Source organism: Macrosteles quadrilineatus, unplaced genomic scaffold (genome assembly GCF_028750875.1).
Source record: "Macrosteles quadrilineatus isolate MER2022 unplaced genomic scaffold, UCM_ALF_1.0 Scaffold_4__1_contigs__length_99947679, whole genome shotgun sequence".
In the NCBI taxonomy this organism is placed as follows: domain Eukaryota; kingdom Metazoa; phylum Arthropoda; class Insecta; order Hemiptera; family Cicadellidae; genus Macrosteles; species Macrosteles quadrilineatus.
In genome coordinates, this window is record NW_026542597.1 from 86,789,189 (window position 1) to 86,807,429 (window position 18,241).

Sequence of the window (18,241 nt, forward strand, 5' to 3'; positions counted from 1 at the left end):
TTATTGTTTGGTTGTCCTTTAACCTTGGTTGCCTTGTTCAGATTTCAGAAAGATATTAAAGTTATACCTCCAATATTGATGCAACAATTACGTAACACAGAGCATACGTAATAAAAGGTTATCCAAGTCAATGAACGTCAACTATATTATTAATGAGTACAGGAACCTAAACCCTACATAACGTGCGATTGATAACAGAAAAGATACCCTGAAGGTTTTTCCTACACTCATCTCCATTCATACTTGGCTTAAAATACCTACTTTGTATGGTCGCCATTTCAATGAAAAAGTATCTTCTATATATAACAGGCAAGCATGTTTCTTTAAAACCTTTTTTCTCAGCCTGTATGCATCGTAGGGAAAATCTACGCTTACTGTTAGAAAAATATTTTCCTGTAGATGTGCAAAATCTCTTTAAAAATTGAAATAGACTTAATTATAAGCACAAAAAATGATTTTGAAATCAAAAAAATTAACATGGGCTTAATGGATTGCCATGCTGGTAACAAAATAACAACGAAATCTAAACAGAAAATCAAAACAAATGGAAGAAATTACAATCACATGTTTTATTTACAGCGTGGGGTGAAAATAGAGAAGCCTGTACCTTTGACTTACAAATAGACATTCCATCCCCATGTTAAAGTTGTCGCCAGTTTTAATTAAATTTGTCGTAGTTGATGTGGGCCACCGACAGATTGCGCTGATCTAAATTACTAATCTCTCTCGAATTCACGGTGATTTTTATCAAGTCAAACTAATGGAATGACTTATAGAGCCATAGCAACTAACTGTTATGACACATCAACTTTGTCAGCAACAAAAAATAAGATAGAAAATATAATTTTAGACACACATACTGTGACTGTTTCACACAACTACATGTTTTTAATAAAAAAAATTGTGACAACTGGTCCATGTAGATAGAATGTCTACTTCAGTATCCAATAGTCAATGCGGGTACATTACATATTTTTGGTCGAGTTTTCGACCCCTGAACTACCACTAGTTTTTAATAGTTCGTAACTGGACTCAGCTGGCTTTAATCTAAATTACCCTGGCTAAAAAGTCTGGGTAAGAGACAGATTTAATTCAGTAACAAAGCTGCAAATGGCATTTTACTCATCTAAAATGTTTGAAACACGCAACATTGTGTTTAGGTCTCAGTGCAATTATACGATGAATATGATGAATACGATGAATCAATTAATTCACAAAAACTTTCGCATAAGTTTCCTATTTTATCGTACCAAGCTTATTACCATCACAGAGAATACATTCAACACCTATAATAACTCTTTTAAATAGGTTTTAAACAATTCAAACTGATCGTTGCACTCCCATTCCTATTTTAATAGGTTTTGATAAAGCCCAACTGATTAAACAGATTTTTGCGCCACCAAATCTTAATTTATCTTGTATTTTTGGATTTTCTTCCTTTGAAAATAAACTTAAAATCATTATAATATAATATTTGAAATCGATTATTGGTCTATGATTAGATAATTTACAAACATGTTTATATTGAATTATTGAAAGTAAAATCATCCAGAAATCTTTTCTGAATGATATTCAGGCAACGGAAAGTTTTGATATTACAATTTCAATCAATGATGTTGACAAAATTAACACATACAAAAAATCCATCAGGCTTAATGTATTATTGTGAGCTTCTTGCAACGCTATGAATTGAAAAGGTTTGAACATTTCAAACTTAAAGTTAAAAAAATACAAGAATTTGTCTGATATTTATGCGTTACGAGAGCAGTCACCGATGCATGTCTAACAGCCCAGGGAGCGATCAGCTGAGCTGTCTAAATGGCGGGAAGTGATTGGTTCCGGCGGGAACTGTGTTACAGACAGTATTTATTATACCATAAACACAATCTTTGGAAGATGTTAGCTAACTGTTGTACTGTTACTGACTTTTTTTAAACTTCTAGTAAGATCACAGTTAAAAAATGTGGTCTTTTTCCTAATACACAGATAAACAATACCCTTATCTTAAAATACTACTCTTAAGATTGTCTTTAAACATGCTAATTAAAAAAAATTTGAACCCATAAAATTACCTAAATTTGACAGAGGAAAGAAGAAGAGGCTAGTGATGGAAGTAGGTCAGAAGGTTTTACCACAATTAATGTGAAAGAATTTTTTTGTCAGGATGACTTTCAAATACCCCTGTTTTTTGCTGGTGTTTTCCTGGCTTTTAAAGTACCATGTTTGTAAAAACTAGGTAATCTGAAAAGGCAACAAAACACTGGAATCAACATGAAAAAGAGGAAAATGTCAGCATTCATATGCAACGTATCTTATTTGTTATATCATGGTTTGTTCAATGAAATCAGTTAATCTATGTAAACTATAAATTGCGCACGAATTAATTAGGTTATCTATTCTTTTTTCAATGAAGGGGTTTTCATAGAATGCATGAATGCATTATGCTATATAGAACACCACAAACTAGTATTTATGGAGAGTGATGAAATCATAAAAGACCAATTTTATGGTTCATAGATGTAATCACAGATTTTACTACTCACTTTGAGTTTAAATTAAGTAACTATACACTAGGAACTTTTGAACTGTTATGAAAAGTCTCCATCAATAAGTTTTAAAGTAATATGCTAAAATAATTAATATTGGCGAAAAATCAGAATTTTAAACTTTGTTCCTCATGTTTTAGTAAAAGCTGTAATGTGGTACAGTGAGTTTCCTATATTAATTTATTAAATTAATTTAACCTGTGATCTCAATTAAATTATTTGATAAGAGAGGTTAAAAATATTAAGAGTTTGATTTCTGAGAAGGTGAGAAATCCAGTTCGAAGGATCATAAAAGTAATGTTGAATTTAAAATCATTATTTGAGTGTAAGGAGAATATGAACACTTGTATAAAGGTCACAAGAGAAAAAAATTCTCTAGGGAGTAAAAAAAACATAAACAACAGTTTGCAATTTACTTCAACCGATAATACTTTACTTATTCCACCAAATACTTAACTCCAATTTTACGACAACACCAATTGCATTATTGTGGCATTACAGAATACTATACCAGTATCTAGCTAGGAATGGATGGGATCGTACTTACCAATAACTTATTATCTTCTCTCTTGAACTCCAATTATTATTATTAGTTAGTGATAGGAGAAGGCAGGTGCCATCCCTTCAAATAATAGATTAAAGTAGTTAGCTAATAATTGTTCCTTTGACATTAATATGAACACATTTCAGAGAACACACCGATCTTAAAAAGCACAACAAATAGAGAACATCTTGATTGGTTTGAATATTAAAAATATGTTATGCAGCAAACACTTTTTCAAGCCACAAAAATAATGTAAATATTTTCTTTTCACTTCATTAAATATAGCCAGCTGTTCCCTTAATAGAACAGATTCAAAGTATTCACATGTTCAATTGTAAACAAATTTTTCTCAACATGGGAACTTTAAAAGCCACTGGGGCAGAGCTCTGATGGTATTTCTTGAAAATGCCTCTTATTGCACGCCTAGAGCCTAATTAGAATCTCCATACCAATTCCTGAGTTATTATGGTTATTAGTTTTTGGGATAGAGTGATCAGTGAGTCAGTATTTGAATTTTATAAGTAGATGATAGGGATAAGTAGGATCCATGCAGTGTTTTCTAGTCAGTCCGAGCCGGGACTGGTTGACTGGTAGGATATAAAGCAACTCCAAGGTCGTGCGGACCAGTCCCTAGTCAGTACCGTTACATGATGGCAGCCTCTACAGCTGTGCTGCTCCTAGCCCTGGTCCTCCTGACAGTCGGTGAGTGATAAATAGTGATAAGAGTGATATAGAAGTGAACAATAATGTGTAGTAAAATGTACTAGATGTAATTTGTTAAAGAAGTTATTCTGGGAAAGGTCAGTAGCTTAAGTTTTTGGCCAACACTTGACGCCCTAGAAGACCATTAGGAGAAGCTAAGTTGGTAAAAGTCTAGAAGAAAGAATATTCTTCCTGGGATACTGTGTTTACTTAAAGCTTCTGGGTAGTAAATGAAAAACTGTTCCTGGCAATTATACTCAATTTATGATCAGCTAGTCTTTATTGTATCCTAAGTCATATAGTATCCAGGAAAACTTTAGTACTATAAATTTTATTTAGTGCCAGCCTAGGAATCTAGGTTGTCAAAGATACTAAGAAATGTCCATACCTTTTTGATATTTCAAAACTGGTTTCAATCACTGGGTGATGAAGGGCAAGGGAATCAAAACAGCTTATACTAGTATGTAAAATGCTGCAAGGTATATAACTCCATTTTATTCCCATATGGAACTTAAATAAGGTAATTTAGCTGTATTTATTTATTGATGAATTACCAATGGAAATCTCAGCCATAACACAATGGCAAAAGAATCATCAACATAAGGAACAGCCATCAGAGAGGTGATCTTTAAAAAGGAAATACATAAACATAGCAGTAAACATTGACATTGAGGGTAATAACATGATCAAGCCAATTAGTAAAAAAATAGCCTTTTAAAGTTTTATCAACAAAATTTCAACCAATCGTCTCAAAGACAATCTAAAAAAAGACTAAAGGCCTATCCGTAGGTACTAATAGTTTTCTGTACTGTAAATCAGTTTATCTATAAGGTAAAATAGTGGAACCTTGATAAGAAGACCTTCGATAACAAGTCGCCCTTGATAACAAGTGTAATTTTCAAATCCCCTTAAAATTATTTTACCCCAAATCACATGTTATTACAAACCTCGATAAGAAGTCAACCTTGATAACAAGTCTTGTTCAACAATTCCCATTAGATTCTTGTTATCAAGGTTTTACTGCATATATCTTGTTTATACAATGACATGTTTGTTTTAGAATCAACAATATTTGACAGTATTTGTTATTTCCACAGAGATTTTCTAGATCATATTCCTTGTATAGTTGTGTGTAGTACCTGAAAGTGTAAAAAAGATAGGATTGAAATATTACAAATACCATGTGAAAGTTTACGCCACAATTTCTCCATATACCGTTCCATAATACACTCCGTTGGACAATACAGTTATTATCAAGTTGAGTAAACAATGACACAACACTATCCAATTATAGTTGAATCAACCTCACTTATAGTTTCTCACAGTTTAAAATTCCACCCAGCCTTAGGCTCAATGTTGGTAAACATCACCTATAGTCTCCAGTTTGGTTGGATATGAACCACGTTTCAACACTATCCAGTTACAGTCGAATCAACCTCACTTATACTTTCTCACAGTTTAAATTCCACCCAGCCTTAGGCTCAAAGTTGGTAAACATCACCTAGAGTCTCCAGTTTGGTTGGATATGAACTACGTTTCAACACTATCCAATTATAGTTTAATCAACCTTACTTACACTTTCTCACACTTAAAATTACACCCATCCCTAGGCACAATGTGAGTAAACATCACCTATAGTCTACAGTTTTGTTGGATACGAACCACGTTTCAACACTATCCAGTTATAGTTGAATGAACCTTACTTATACTTTCTCACAGTTGAAATTCCACCCAGCCTTAGGCTCAATGGGCTCAATGTTAGTAAACATCACCTATAGTCTCCAGTTTGGTTGGATATGAACCACGTTTCAACACTATCCAATTATAGTCGAATCAACCTTACTTACACTTTTCCACACTTTAATTCCACCCCTTAGGCTCACTATTAGTAAACATCACCTATAGTCTCCAGTTTGGTTGGATATGAACCACGTTTCAACACTATCCAATTACAGTCGAATTAACCTTACTTACACTTTTCCACACTTACAATTCCACCCATCCCTAGGCACAATGTTAGTAAACATCACCTAGAGTCTCCAGTTATGTTGGATATGAACCACGTTTCAACATTATCCCCAGTAATGTTTAATTATAGTCGAATCAACCTTACTTACACTTTTCCACACTTAAAATTCCACCCATCCCTAGGCACAATGTGAGTAAATATCACCTATAGTCTCCAGTTTCATTATGAACCACGTTTCTCAAGGGATACCACGCGAAAGCTTGACCTTCAAGAGGAATTCTTCTTCACTTTCACATGGACGAGTGGTCTTTCCCAACTGTTATCTCAACATCAACAATGACGGAAAACAAGCGGTCCCTTAAGCTAATTGGATCTATTTTAATGAGTGGATTGATCAGCTAATTATCTTGTTAACATAATTTAAGTAGATAATTTTCTTATGTTATAAAAACAGCCAGTCTCTTGAAGCTAAGAAGTTTTTCAATGGATCAAAACTGAATTCAATGTCCACTGGCCTTTAAAAACATATTAATGACTAAAAAACAGCTGATTTGTGTAATTAATACACAAAGATAACCCCACTCAATTCTACACTCACCTAAGTATTATAGAAGATAAACTCTTTATCATGCAAATAATTTTGTTTGTAACTCTTTTAGGTTAAATAAACACCGCCAATTTCTCAATCCTAAGAAGCCGGTATGGATCATAAACATAAACAAATGACGTTTTTGGCCCGAAAATAAACATTATTTAACATTGCTTAAATGGAACTGCCAAAACATATGTTCAATGCTATTAGTATAGGATTCGGGCCAACAACGTCATTTGTTTATGTTTATGATCCATACCGGTATTTTTCTAGTAATCGTGCTAAGAAGCCTTGGTTTGTTTTCTGAAGTTTCGAAACTGAACCCAATGGTCATTGTTCATTTTAAAATAGTCCTGACTATTGAAACAGCTGGTCTTAGGAATAAGCCACAAACGCTAATCTAAAGTAACTCCTCATTAATTTGGATAGGAATTAATTTAATCCGTACGACCACAACCGTTTGGCAGCAGTTACGCTAAATTAAGAATATAAACAAGACCGTTTAGGTGCACTGTATAGAGTATTTGTATTTAACTGTTTTAGTTTTTAATTCATGATAGAATTTGTAACCGTTTTAGGTTAATGGGGTTACATTACCTTCAAACAATAACCAATCGGTCCAATAGTTTTTCTTCATATTAATTTTGTTTCAAGCAATCGGGCTTTCATTTTACTGTCGTACTTAGATTGCCGATTCATTTGAATTAATGTGCGTATGTACAAATTTATCACTCTCAGGGTCAAAGTTCGTAAGAGGTAACATAAGAGGATATTGTACAAAAAAACGCGTGTAAATTCACACCTAAAGCGGAATGAGACAATGGCCAATAGTGACAACTGTTTTTACCAGTATTAGTTGCATTGTATCACTAATTCGCATCCAAAGGTATTGCGAATCCTTGATACAGATGCAGTCTTAAAGGTTGAGTAACCAACATGCAAGATCGTTTTGTTACACTATTGATGGTCAAACATTGATATTTCTACCAATAAAATCTAAATTTCCCTCTCTGGTTTGTGAAATTCCCTGCAGATAATGGGGATAATCTACTTATTATTTACCATTAACCACCACCACTTATTAATTATTTAATTACCACTTATTATTTCGTTATTATTTACTTTTTGGTTATTTATTTTGCGTGTTGTTAATTAACACGCAAATGTTAAATTTGAAGTAAACCAGTTTTGTTCCGATCTGATGCCACTAGAAGAGCGTTAACATGAGCAGTCCAATAGGTATGAAACATCAGAATAGTTATGGCCTTTTTAGGATACCTTCCTTGATCTAGAAAATACTTCATGGAATTAATACGGAAACAGTACCTTATATGAAAAGGCTGATCTACTCTTATGAGACCAGCCCAGAAAAACATTCTTTAATTATCTCTACGAACCTTTTTGATAAATTATCTCACCTATATATTGTACCAGGCAATGTCGCTCCCACGAAAATCTAAATATTTTCTTTAGATGATGCTGACTACCATAGGATGACGAAAGCGGCCGAGTTGTGAGCCAGAAGATCTTTTTTTATTCCCAAGAAACTTTCTTGGAATCTTAAAACACTGGTGTGCTGGTTTGGCACCCGTTAACATTATTTCTTCTCAAATTAGGGCCTTCCTATACATTTGCTCGACTCTCTCTCAGGATGTTGAAGGCAGTTATGAGTCAGAAGGATTATTTTTCATCCCAACGAACTTTTTTGATAGCTTGTCTTAATGATATAACTCTACTTATAATAATATTGTATGAGTTGTTATGGCTCCCGCTATAATGTGCAGTATTTCCCTCGGATTTGCTCAACCTCGCTGTACAATAGAGAAGGTACCCAGTTGAGAGACAACAGAATCACATTTGTTCATCCTAATGAACTTTTCTTGACAACTTACTGATCCGATGTACAAATATTGTACCACTTAGAGCTCCCAACAAAGTTTAGGTATTTCTCTCAGATTAACTCAAGAATACTGATGAAGGAACCGGTCTAGTTGTGATCCAGAAGAGTTATGTTTGTTCGTCCACTTACACCTTCATACTTTCATATTGACGTACTAAAAGTGTATTAGTTAATATCCCTCGTTCGAAAATCTATCTACAAATAGTTCTTTCCCTCGGATTTGCTTGACCCCCACTCAGGACTGAAAAATCTGTTGTGAGCCAGAAGAACTGTGATTGTTTATTCTCATGAACTTTCTTAGCTATACCGTTTTAGCCATGTTGTACAAAATAATATCGCTCCCGCCAAAAATCTAGATCATTCTCGCGGATTTCCTGGAACTACTGCTAAAGTGGTCCAGTAGTAAGTCAGAAGAATTTATGTTCTTCCCCATGAACATTGTAGCTTATCATTCTGACGTGCTAATATGTTATCAGTAACTATTGCTCCCGCCAAATTCTAGAACCCGCAGTTTTGCTCAAAGCCCCCATGGGGAAAGCGGTCCAGTAGTTAGTCAAAAGAATTTATGTTCTTTACCACGAACATTCATTGTAGCTTATCACTTTGACTTACTAATATGTTGTACAAAACTAACGCTCCCGCCAAATTCTAGAACTTCCCGCGGATTTGCTCAAACCCCGATGGGGAAAGCGGTCCAGTGGTGTAGGCGGTAGGCGGCAGTTTGCAACAAGAACTGAGCTATTATTGAGATAAGCGACCGAAGCCGTCAGATCACTTCCCGAGAACGATTGTTGTGTGTGCAACACTGTCTGTCTGTCTGTCTGTTAGGTAATTGTTGCCTCAGCTGTCATCTAACCTCCTTTCTGATCCTCACAAAACTTCTTCACGGTTCCCGTCCACGTATCTGCGTTGATTAGAAATGCAATTGAATTGTGCAATGGAGGAACCCGGTGAAATAATTTGGGCTGGTTGTGTTTGTTGTTTAGTGACATGGTTTTCTTTTCACTACATGGGAAATTTGTTGCACTTCTTTCAGGATTACGTTCATAAGTTGCCAACACTCATGAACCTTATCTGAAGAGGAAATGTGGTCTAAAGCTTTGACTATCCAATAGTCAATGGCTAAAGCTACATGGATTTTAACTTGGTTATTGTTTAGACCAGTTGCTTCCATTGATAGTCTTATTTTGACCTATCAATGACTTCTTACTCCAGTTCTGAATCTCTCTATGTCAATGCTTTACGATGAAAGCATTTAGCATTTCCACAAATAACCTTTTCAATTTCTTAACACATTAGGTAATATAGGCTACAATAATACAACCTTCTGTGTACTTGAATGTGTACTATGCCCTTTTATAGGTTCATATGTTATCCAACCATTACACAAACCAGGAAGAGAAGAATGATTTGCGTAGACCAAGTACAATATGAGTCGCTAGTCATATTTCACATACGTCAAGCAAACAAACACTAGAGAGAACTCATAGATGAAAAGCACAGGACACTAAACACAGCATGAAACGTTTTGCCGTTATGATTTCCCGAGACTATATATACTATGTTAAGTTCTTTGTGTTGTTTTTACTTGCTATTTTCGAAACCTATTTGGGTGGATAGTGAGTTCAAATCCTGAAAATTAAAGTCAATACACATGATGTGACATGATAGTTAGTCATGTGACTTCAGGGTTAAAACCATCATAAGTAAACGGTTACCCATAGGAACGTTGCCAGGTTGAAAAAAAAATATCTACTTTTTAAATGAAGCAGTGACGTAGACCATGTCGTCTATGACAGTGCTAATTACTTATCATGCTCATAACTTTCAGTCATTACTTAAAGATTATAGGTGATTATGAAGAAGATGAATATGATTGCAAGATGGGGTAAGGGGTTGAGATAACTTGTGGAGATTTGGAGATTGTGGTTATTGACTACTCTAACAATGACCATTTACTGTACATCTAGAGGTAGCATTGAATGAGATAATTGAGATTTTGGCCACCATGTGTATTAGGAGTAAAGTACGTTGCACTTAGTACATTGGAACTACGAGAATAGGGGATTGTAATAAAGTTATGAACCAATAAGCTGGTGGACCCCCCCCCCTAGATGGTATCAACATAAACAGTGAGTCAATTGTAACAGAGTGTCCCGTGCAAGTGCTTACTGTAGAGGTATTTCTAGCTCAGAGTTAAATGTTGGAGGTGATGATGGTAATAATGCTCATGATCATCATAATGAAAATGGTCTGACAGCTTTGTTAAACTATCAAATTGTGCTGACTTACCCCTGAGTAACAACAGCAAAATTGTAATTGTGAGGCGAGTTCTACAACTTGTTTTAGCTACGAGGTGCAAGGTTTTGTAACGAGGAGTGAGACAAAATTGAGAATGATTTGTTTGTAATTCTATTTAACTAGCTGAAAAAAGTCATTTGGCTTCACCGGTTCATTACATCTGGTTTTTGGGTGTACTATATAGGTATGAGTGACCAAAAATAATTGTAGATTTTCTAACTTTTTATGCTTAAAACCACATTTTCTCAGTAAAATTCCGAAGATTACGAACGTAGGGACCCGAAAGGTCATCTTGGCTAGGTGAGACAGAAATAGTCTCTGTGGGTGGTTGTCGTTTGTAATTATGGCAAAGTCACAACTACCGTATTTATTTGCTCTCATCCTTTTCATTCAGTTGATAAATCCTCTTGATCCGTTTGATATTTGAAAGGTTATTCAGTAGCTTTTTGATGGTTCGAATTTGGACTCAGCTGTTCCTGATCGTTGGGCTTTAGAATAAATGATCCTGGCTAATGAAACATTTGATCTTAGCCAGTAACAAAGATCACCTCACACTATTATACACTCATTCTTCACTCATACTTGGGTTACAATACACACCTAGGTGGCGATAACTGATTTTGGATAATTTATAAGTTACGTAAGTTACATCTGCTCATCATATAACAACAATAGCTTTGTAAGTTGATTAAGGTCGGATATTTACTTGGAACTCCTTAAAAAACATAAGGTATTATAAAATTACCTGAACATCTATTATGAAAATGAACACCCCTTTCCAAAGTTAAGGTTTTGCCCCATTATCATTTCAAAGTTGTAGTCATTGATAAAATTAAAGTTAAAGTAATTGAGCTGGATGTGCTACTGTAAATTTATAATTGTTAACTAACGTAAAATCAGAAAAAAACTAACCTAAAATCAAAAGATTACATACTAGAACTAAATGCCGTTTTACTTCATTCGATTTGTCAAATTATTACAAATTTTAAGAAGAACATTTGACATTATCACACTGTATAAGTTGTTCGTTCAACTAAGTTAATTTCCAAATAAAAAACTACTGCTGATAAATGGGTGTAAAAAATGTCCAACAAAACTTGAGACCGCTGATTATAATTGCATTTGAACGACCGTTATGTCTCGTCCTGGACATTATATTGCGACCTCCATATCCTTCCTCTGTGTCCAGGGTCAGTGGTCATGTGTAAGGTTAGGATAAGGAACATTACCTCAAGGTGGTCTGGTCATATTGTTCCGGACAACATTGTCTTTGGACACTGAACTGAAGTAGACATCCCTTCTTTATCTCATTTTGTATTTAAGAGAACTATGTTCTCTTAGAGATGAGCTTCTTAGGACGCATTAGAGTTTAAAGAATAGCTGGTGTAAATTATGTATTCATTTTATTTGACACTATGCAAAATTATATGCAAGAGGCTAAAGCTCAATAAGTAACTTAAAATTGTTTACAATACCTGCATTTAGTAATTCTTGGTTGATGTATCTGTAACTTTCTGTTCTATCTGAACCCTCTTCAGACCTACAAGGTGTCAGGTAAATTATTTCATTTGAAGGTCGTCAACAGAGTTTAATAAATATAACCCACACAAGATACAAAACAATAAAACGACATACTTTTACAAAATCACAAAACGAACGAAAGGACATTTGCAAAATCAAACGTGGGAAACATATTTCGATATCGATGCAATTTTTATCGATTGGGACTATTTTCTTCAGCAAAATCAGTGGGTGAGTTAAAAAATCGGCCATTTACGTCTTTAATCGTAACAATATTTGCTGACAGCGCAGTCTATTTGAAGCTATCACCGGGATTGAATAATTTTTAGCAATATTCCATTATAGCATTTAAACCTTCCTTTTTTAGTGGCGAAACATTAACCCTTTCTTGATCACTTTGTTGGTTTTTAATCTCTTTTTTATAAATGTGATCAAACCCCCACAAACCTAACACACACGCAGACCAGAACAGACACACACACACACGGCGCCGGGTTGGCTCGAGTTCCAAGCTAAGTTTAGAACCGTGGCATGTTCCATACAGAGACCAACTATTGCCATCCCTTCAAAATTGCGAGATTTATATACTCCATCAGGTTCAATTGTTATTATTGTTGAAGAGACTCTGGAATACGGAGCTAATTAAAATGTTTTTATTACCTTAAGTAATGTTTGTCTCGATTTTAAAGTTGTACCGTGCATTTTGGACACGTTTGTTAATTTTCTAAACAAACGTAACCCACTGGAACTGAAATATGTAAATAAGGTACGGGATATTCAAAGGTTTAGTCTCAGGATCGAGTTGAGAAATTTGAAATTTTTAATTACTAAACGGATAGTGTGAGATTTAGGACACTATAAGTTTGGGATACTGTAGGCTAAGCTTAGGAAACTGTAGGCTTAGGATAAGGTAGGCTTAGGAAAAAGTAGGCTTAGGATACGGTAGGCTTAGGATAAGGTAGGCTTAGGAAACGGTAAGCTTAGGAAACTGTATGCTTAGTATAAGGTATGCGTAGGAAACGGTGAGCTTAGGATTAGCTTTCTATAAAATATTTTTAGAAAATGGTTGGCTTAGGATACGATAAACTTGGGATGAATGCAAGCAACTAGCATATTTTTCTTTCAACTCCCTAGTAGATGACTCAGCTATCACAAAGGCCACCACAAAGGCTCTCTCAAAGTCCGAAGAAGAATCTTCTTCTTCCGAGATTTCTATGAACTCTACCTTCACCTACGCCTCCGCAAAGGTCTCCTTGCTCTTCCAGTAATGGGTCACGTGGGTTGTGCCAATAGTCATGAATAGTTTATAAGTGAAACAATGTTTCTCTTGATGTTTTTGGCTCAATTCCAAATGGAAAGGCGTTTAAAGTGGTCAAGTTTTATGTAGCTGTCTTCTTTAGCTTCGAGAAATCAATATGAGACATGGAGAAATATTTTTTACCTAGTGTTGGCGTTAGTGCGTTTAAAGTTTGTTGAAATGTTATACTTAAAACATTGTGAATCTAATAAGCAGGTTATTTCTTCATTTGACTTGAAGAATGTAATATTTGTTGAGATTTGCCTTTAACAAAGGCACAGATGTTGTTGTATAGCCAATAAACTACACACAACATATTTGTCTGAATCCATCTCATTAGTGTGTGTTCATTATTTAAATTTATACTAGTTTTTAGCTCCTTTTTGAGGGTATTGGTGAGTGTTGTGTTTTAATGGTCATCCAAAAAAATCATGGTAATTAAAATTCAAAGTAGTGAAGCCTTAACAAAAAAGGCCCAATTTTCTGACCAATCAGTGTTTTTGTTGAAAAAAATCAAACTTAACTAATTTTATTTTATGGATGTTATTGTGTTGGTCAAAAGAGATTATTGCTTATGAAAATCCTCTAAAAGATATAATTCACATAATTTCAATCTTGTTCGAGGAAATCTATCAAAATAGACTAGCATAACGAGGCAGAGTCACATCTGGTGACCATCCCAATTCTAGGAAGCTGGAGCAAGATTCGTGACCTTGGGAAGGTCAGCGCTAGTTATCCTTGCATTGAGGTATAATCAAAACTGGATTTAGAGGGCAAACGTGAATTACCTCAAGTAAACGTTCTATTCGGCAATTACTTTACCATATCTGTTGGAAATTCAAAATATTTATTCATCTCAAAACTCCTTTCAAACCCTCAAAAAAACACACCCTAAATTCCATCACCCTCAAATTCCTTTACTTCCATTAACTTTTATTTATTTATGTTTTGCTCTAGAAAGCTGGTTAAGGTTAGGAAACTACGTATTTACAATATTTAGTTTGTTTCACTAGGTGGAAATATTTTGCCTCAGGCTTTACCAGTTAGGTGATATGAATTTGTTGTTCGTAATAATAAAACTAAAACACCTTGAAACTCGTTTACTTTTATCTCATACCCTTAATTATGTTTATTTTTTGTCTATTGAGTACTTTATTGGGTTGTAATATTATTTTATTTATTCTTTAGAAAAATGTTAATTTATTTTCGTTCTAAATGTTGTTAAAGACTCATTTACTTTCGATGGCAAAAATTATGTCAACCAAACAGACGGTTGTCATCAACCATTGTTTCAAATTGTTATGTTTTTGGATGTACATATTACCGATATTACCTTATCGTTGAATGTAGCACTTATTCATTAAATTGAATTGTTGTTTCTTAACCTCAGAATCGTGAGGGTTTTTTGTAATGTTTTTTGGTCACTTGATTGACATTTGCTACTATGTTTACTACTATGTTGCTACTATTAACTTAAAAAATGTTTACCTTTTTGCTCCTTTATAATATAAACATTTTTCAAACATTTTATTTTGCAAACCTCTCTCTCTCTCTCTCTCTATCGTAGATTCTCCCCCTCTCCTCCCATTTGTCCATCTCTCTCAAGTGGACTATTTCTGTTGGTCTGCTTATTTGTTGGATTGCGTCTCGGAGCATACATCCGGACTGGCCTACCTTGGTTACGTAAAGTTTTATTCCCATAAGCTGATTGCAGATGGAAATAGATTAACGAATAACCAATGTGAATTACTATAGAGTCAGCTTGAAACTAGATTTCATTGCATGGTTAATTTAAATTAGTTCCTTTGGTACTAGCTGCTGTACCTGTGCTTTGCAAAGGCAAGAAAAATCTGTTTCGTAATCATTGAAATAGGTTTAGGATAAGTAATCCATCATAAAGTTTTGTGATCAATGCTAAGTTGAACTGAATAACGTCAAATCCAACAAATACGATGAATTATGAATACTCTTTTGATTAATAAAATTACACTGACAGCTCAAGATTTAAATTTTCTATTTGACGTATTTGAACCCTCAAAATAAACACATAATATTTATTTATTGTTTTTATATTCAGTAAAATACTACTGTATTTATTTACTTTGCAGACAGTACAAAGAATTTAATTAAATGCAAGATATTTCAAGCAACAGAACATCCACAAGGTTATAAATGCATTCTTGATCCTCTCGTTGAAAATTGCCAAATCGTCGGTGAAGGAAGCATTCGCCATTTTGGCAGCCTAGTTTGTTTAGTTGGAGCAATTACAGCACGACGGAATTGGCAAGCTATAAGAAATCCCCAGATTAGCCATTTCCTACATTTAATACGTTAGGTAAGACGACGTTAACGACAGCTACGTTAACGACAACGACAACGACGGTAGCGGAGAACGCAACGTTGTGCAAGATCCGGTTCCGTTTGCGAATTTTTAACAATTAAATAATGAGTTTGATATAAAAAAATAACTTGGCAGTTTTATCTGCAAGGTATAAGCTTTGAATTATTACCATTACAGACCGTCTAAAGTCAATATAAAAACTTTGTCATCAATTAAAATTGTTAAAATAATTGATTTTGATAGTTATTTCCTAAAACAATTATCAATGAACGATAAATGCTCTCCTACTTCCATTTTATTTTTGAAAATAATAATAAGGCTCATTGGCTTTTGGTACGGTTGTATATGGTTTTGTTTAAGTGCATTTTAACTCCATTGGCAAATACTTCATTTCTAAAAAAAACCACACAGGGGACGCCACATAGGTGCGTATTTTAACCCAAATATGAGTAAAGGATGAGTAAAGAATGGTGTCAGATGATCTGTGTAGCTTTGTTACTGACTAAGATCAGCTGTTTCATTAGTCAGGATCATTTATTTAATGCCCAATGATCAGTAACAGCTGGGTCCAGTTTGGAACCATCAAAAGGCTTCTTGTATATAAATATTTAAGGGTGTGTGTTTTATCAATGATAATATTCAACCATCTACCTATAGACACCATTGTTACAATGGCATCCAACAGTAATGGTGCCGCCAGTCGTTTCGCCAATCTATTGGCCATTTATTTGGCCCTATTGGCCTCATTGGCCGTAAACTGAGGTGCCAACAACGATTAAAAACATCTACCAACACAATGTTTAACCTTTGCCCAGCGTGACTAGATTTTACTTCGGATAACCTCTAGGGGTTATTTATAGATGTGGTTAGATTAAATGACTTTATATTTTACTTAGTCTTAGTTAATGTTTTGACATTTTTTTGTCCTAAGGACGCTAGGCACGAGCCTGGAATTGTTTTTCACATTACTTCAGGCTAGACCTAGGGGTTGCTGCATTATAACTTAGACAAAATCCATTGGTGACTTGGCGGGGATCGAACCCGGGACCTCAGGGACTGAAGTCCTGCGCTCTAACCACTACGCTAGCTCGCTCCCCATATTTTACTTAGTCTTAGTTGATTGTTTTGACATGGTTATCACCCTTATAATAAATGGTATCAGCAATCTGACACATAATTTCTCCCATTTGCTTTTTAACAACCATTATCTTGGATAAGCGGTGGGAGTATCAGTGATATTTTATGGGAAAATCACAAATGTTTTAATAACTTTTAAACTTCACTTTTTGCCTCAATGGGGGTAGTACCATTTTGAGTTTCAATAACTAACATACTAAATTATAATCAAATTTAACCGTGTTTTTGGAAATTTTTCCGTTCTTTTATTGGGTTTTATGGGAAAACCGCCATAAAAAATCCAAATTTCAAAAAATAAACAAGCACCTGGAGATACCAAGGATCATTCCTCTCATACGGGCCGGTACATATAAAAGGTTTTTGATCCTTTTATTCTTGTCATTTACTATTTTTAGAGTGTGGTAACGTTTCTTATTTTTCACCATCGTTGTTTGACAGGACCGTCTTTTGCTGCTCGACAAAACCCATGAAAAACTCTCAGGTAGCTTAAGTATTGGTCATTTAACATAAAAAACAACCATAAAAAATCAGACTATAATGCACGTGAATCACAGAAACTTCCCGTAGCGCCATCCGAGAGAGCCTCTGACGGGATTTATTTATTTATAGACCTCTTGTTTGGTTCTGGGTCAGTTATACAAAGCCAAATCAGCTGGAGTCAAAATAAACATCACACCTTGCCGGAGTGCTCAATACTTACAGAGGAACTAATTTGTACCACAATGTTGAGACCCTAATGTCACAGGATTAGACCTTGTGGGTTTCAAACAACATGACTTGTCTGAAGAACTGGGACCTTTTAGCAATCTAAATTTGTACTCTTGCATTAAATGTTCTAGTTTTTATAAAAAAGGTAAAAAGAGGCAACATAAAGTTCACCCACCACAGGTAAACCTGCTTCTATAGTACTTTCAATGTTTCATAGAACAATATTAAGATGACACCCATCACAACTCCTTAGTCACGTAATTTTTACGTTAACATATTATGCATTTTCCCACATAATTGTAGTTGAATAGGATTGGACTGACTTCATCATTCTGTTCCAAGATTTAGCTTATAAAGATACTAAATGCATTCTGCTATAAGAATACAATTATCATATCATATTTAGGTCAGTCGCATAAGTATTTACTATGGCGTCAAAGCGTCTTTGCTGCGAAATAGGTTTCTTAATCTAAGATACGTTAAAAAAGATAACGAAGCTCTTTTACTTAAGACCACTCTACAAAATATTGAATTCGATTTCTGAATTGGTGAATTCCTACGAAAATTTTTACTTTCTGTACATCCACTTCGTTGAACAAATGAAATCTCAGTTCTAATAAAAGCCACGAATCATTTCTGGATCGTATAGGCAGTGGTGCCAACTTGAGTGCTAACATTCCCTG

The 18,241-nt window shown here is 34.7% G+C and overlaps 1 protein-coding gene across 1 annotated transcript in view; it reads left to right on the forward strand.

Annotated features, from left to right (window-relative positions):
- The first annotated feature begins 3,678 nt into the window (after nt 1-3,678).
- The window catches only part of LOC128992706 (protein obstructor-E-like), a 30,729-nt gene continuing 16,166 nt past the window's right edge, over nt 3,679-18,241 (forward strand). Inside the window, exon 1 of the mRNA XM_054416425.1 lies at nt 3,679-3,792. Within this exon, the coding sequence (XP_054272400.1) occupies nt 3,738-3,792 (55 nt within the window). The 5' untranslated portion in view covers nt 3,679-3,737. The remainder of the gene's footprint in view (nt 3,793-18,241) is intronic.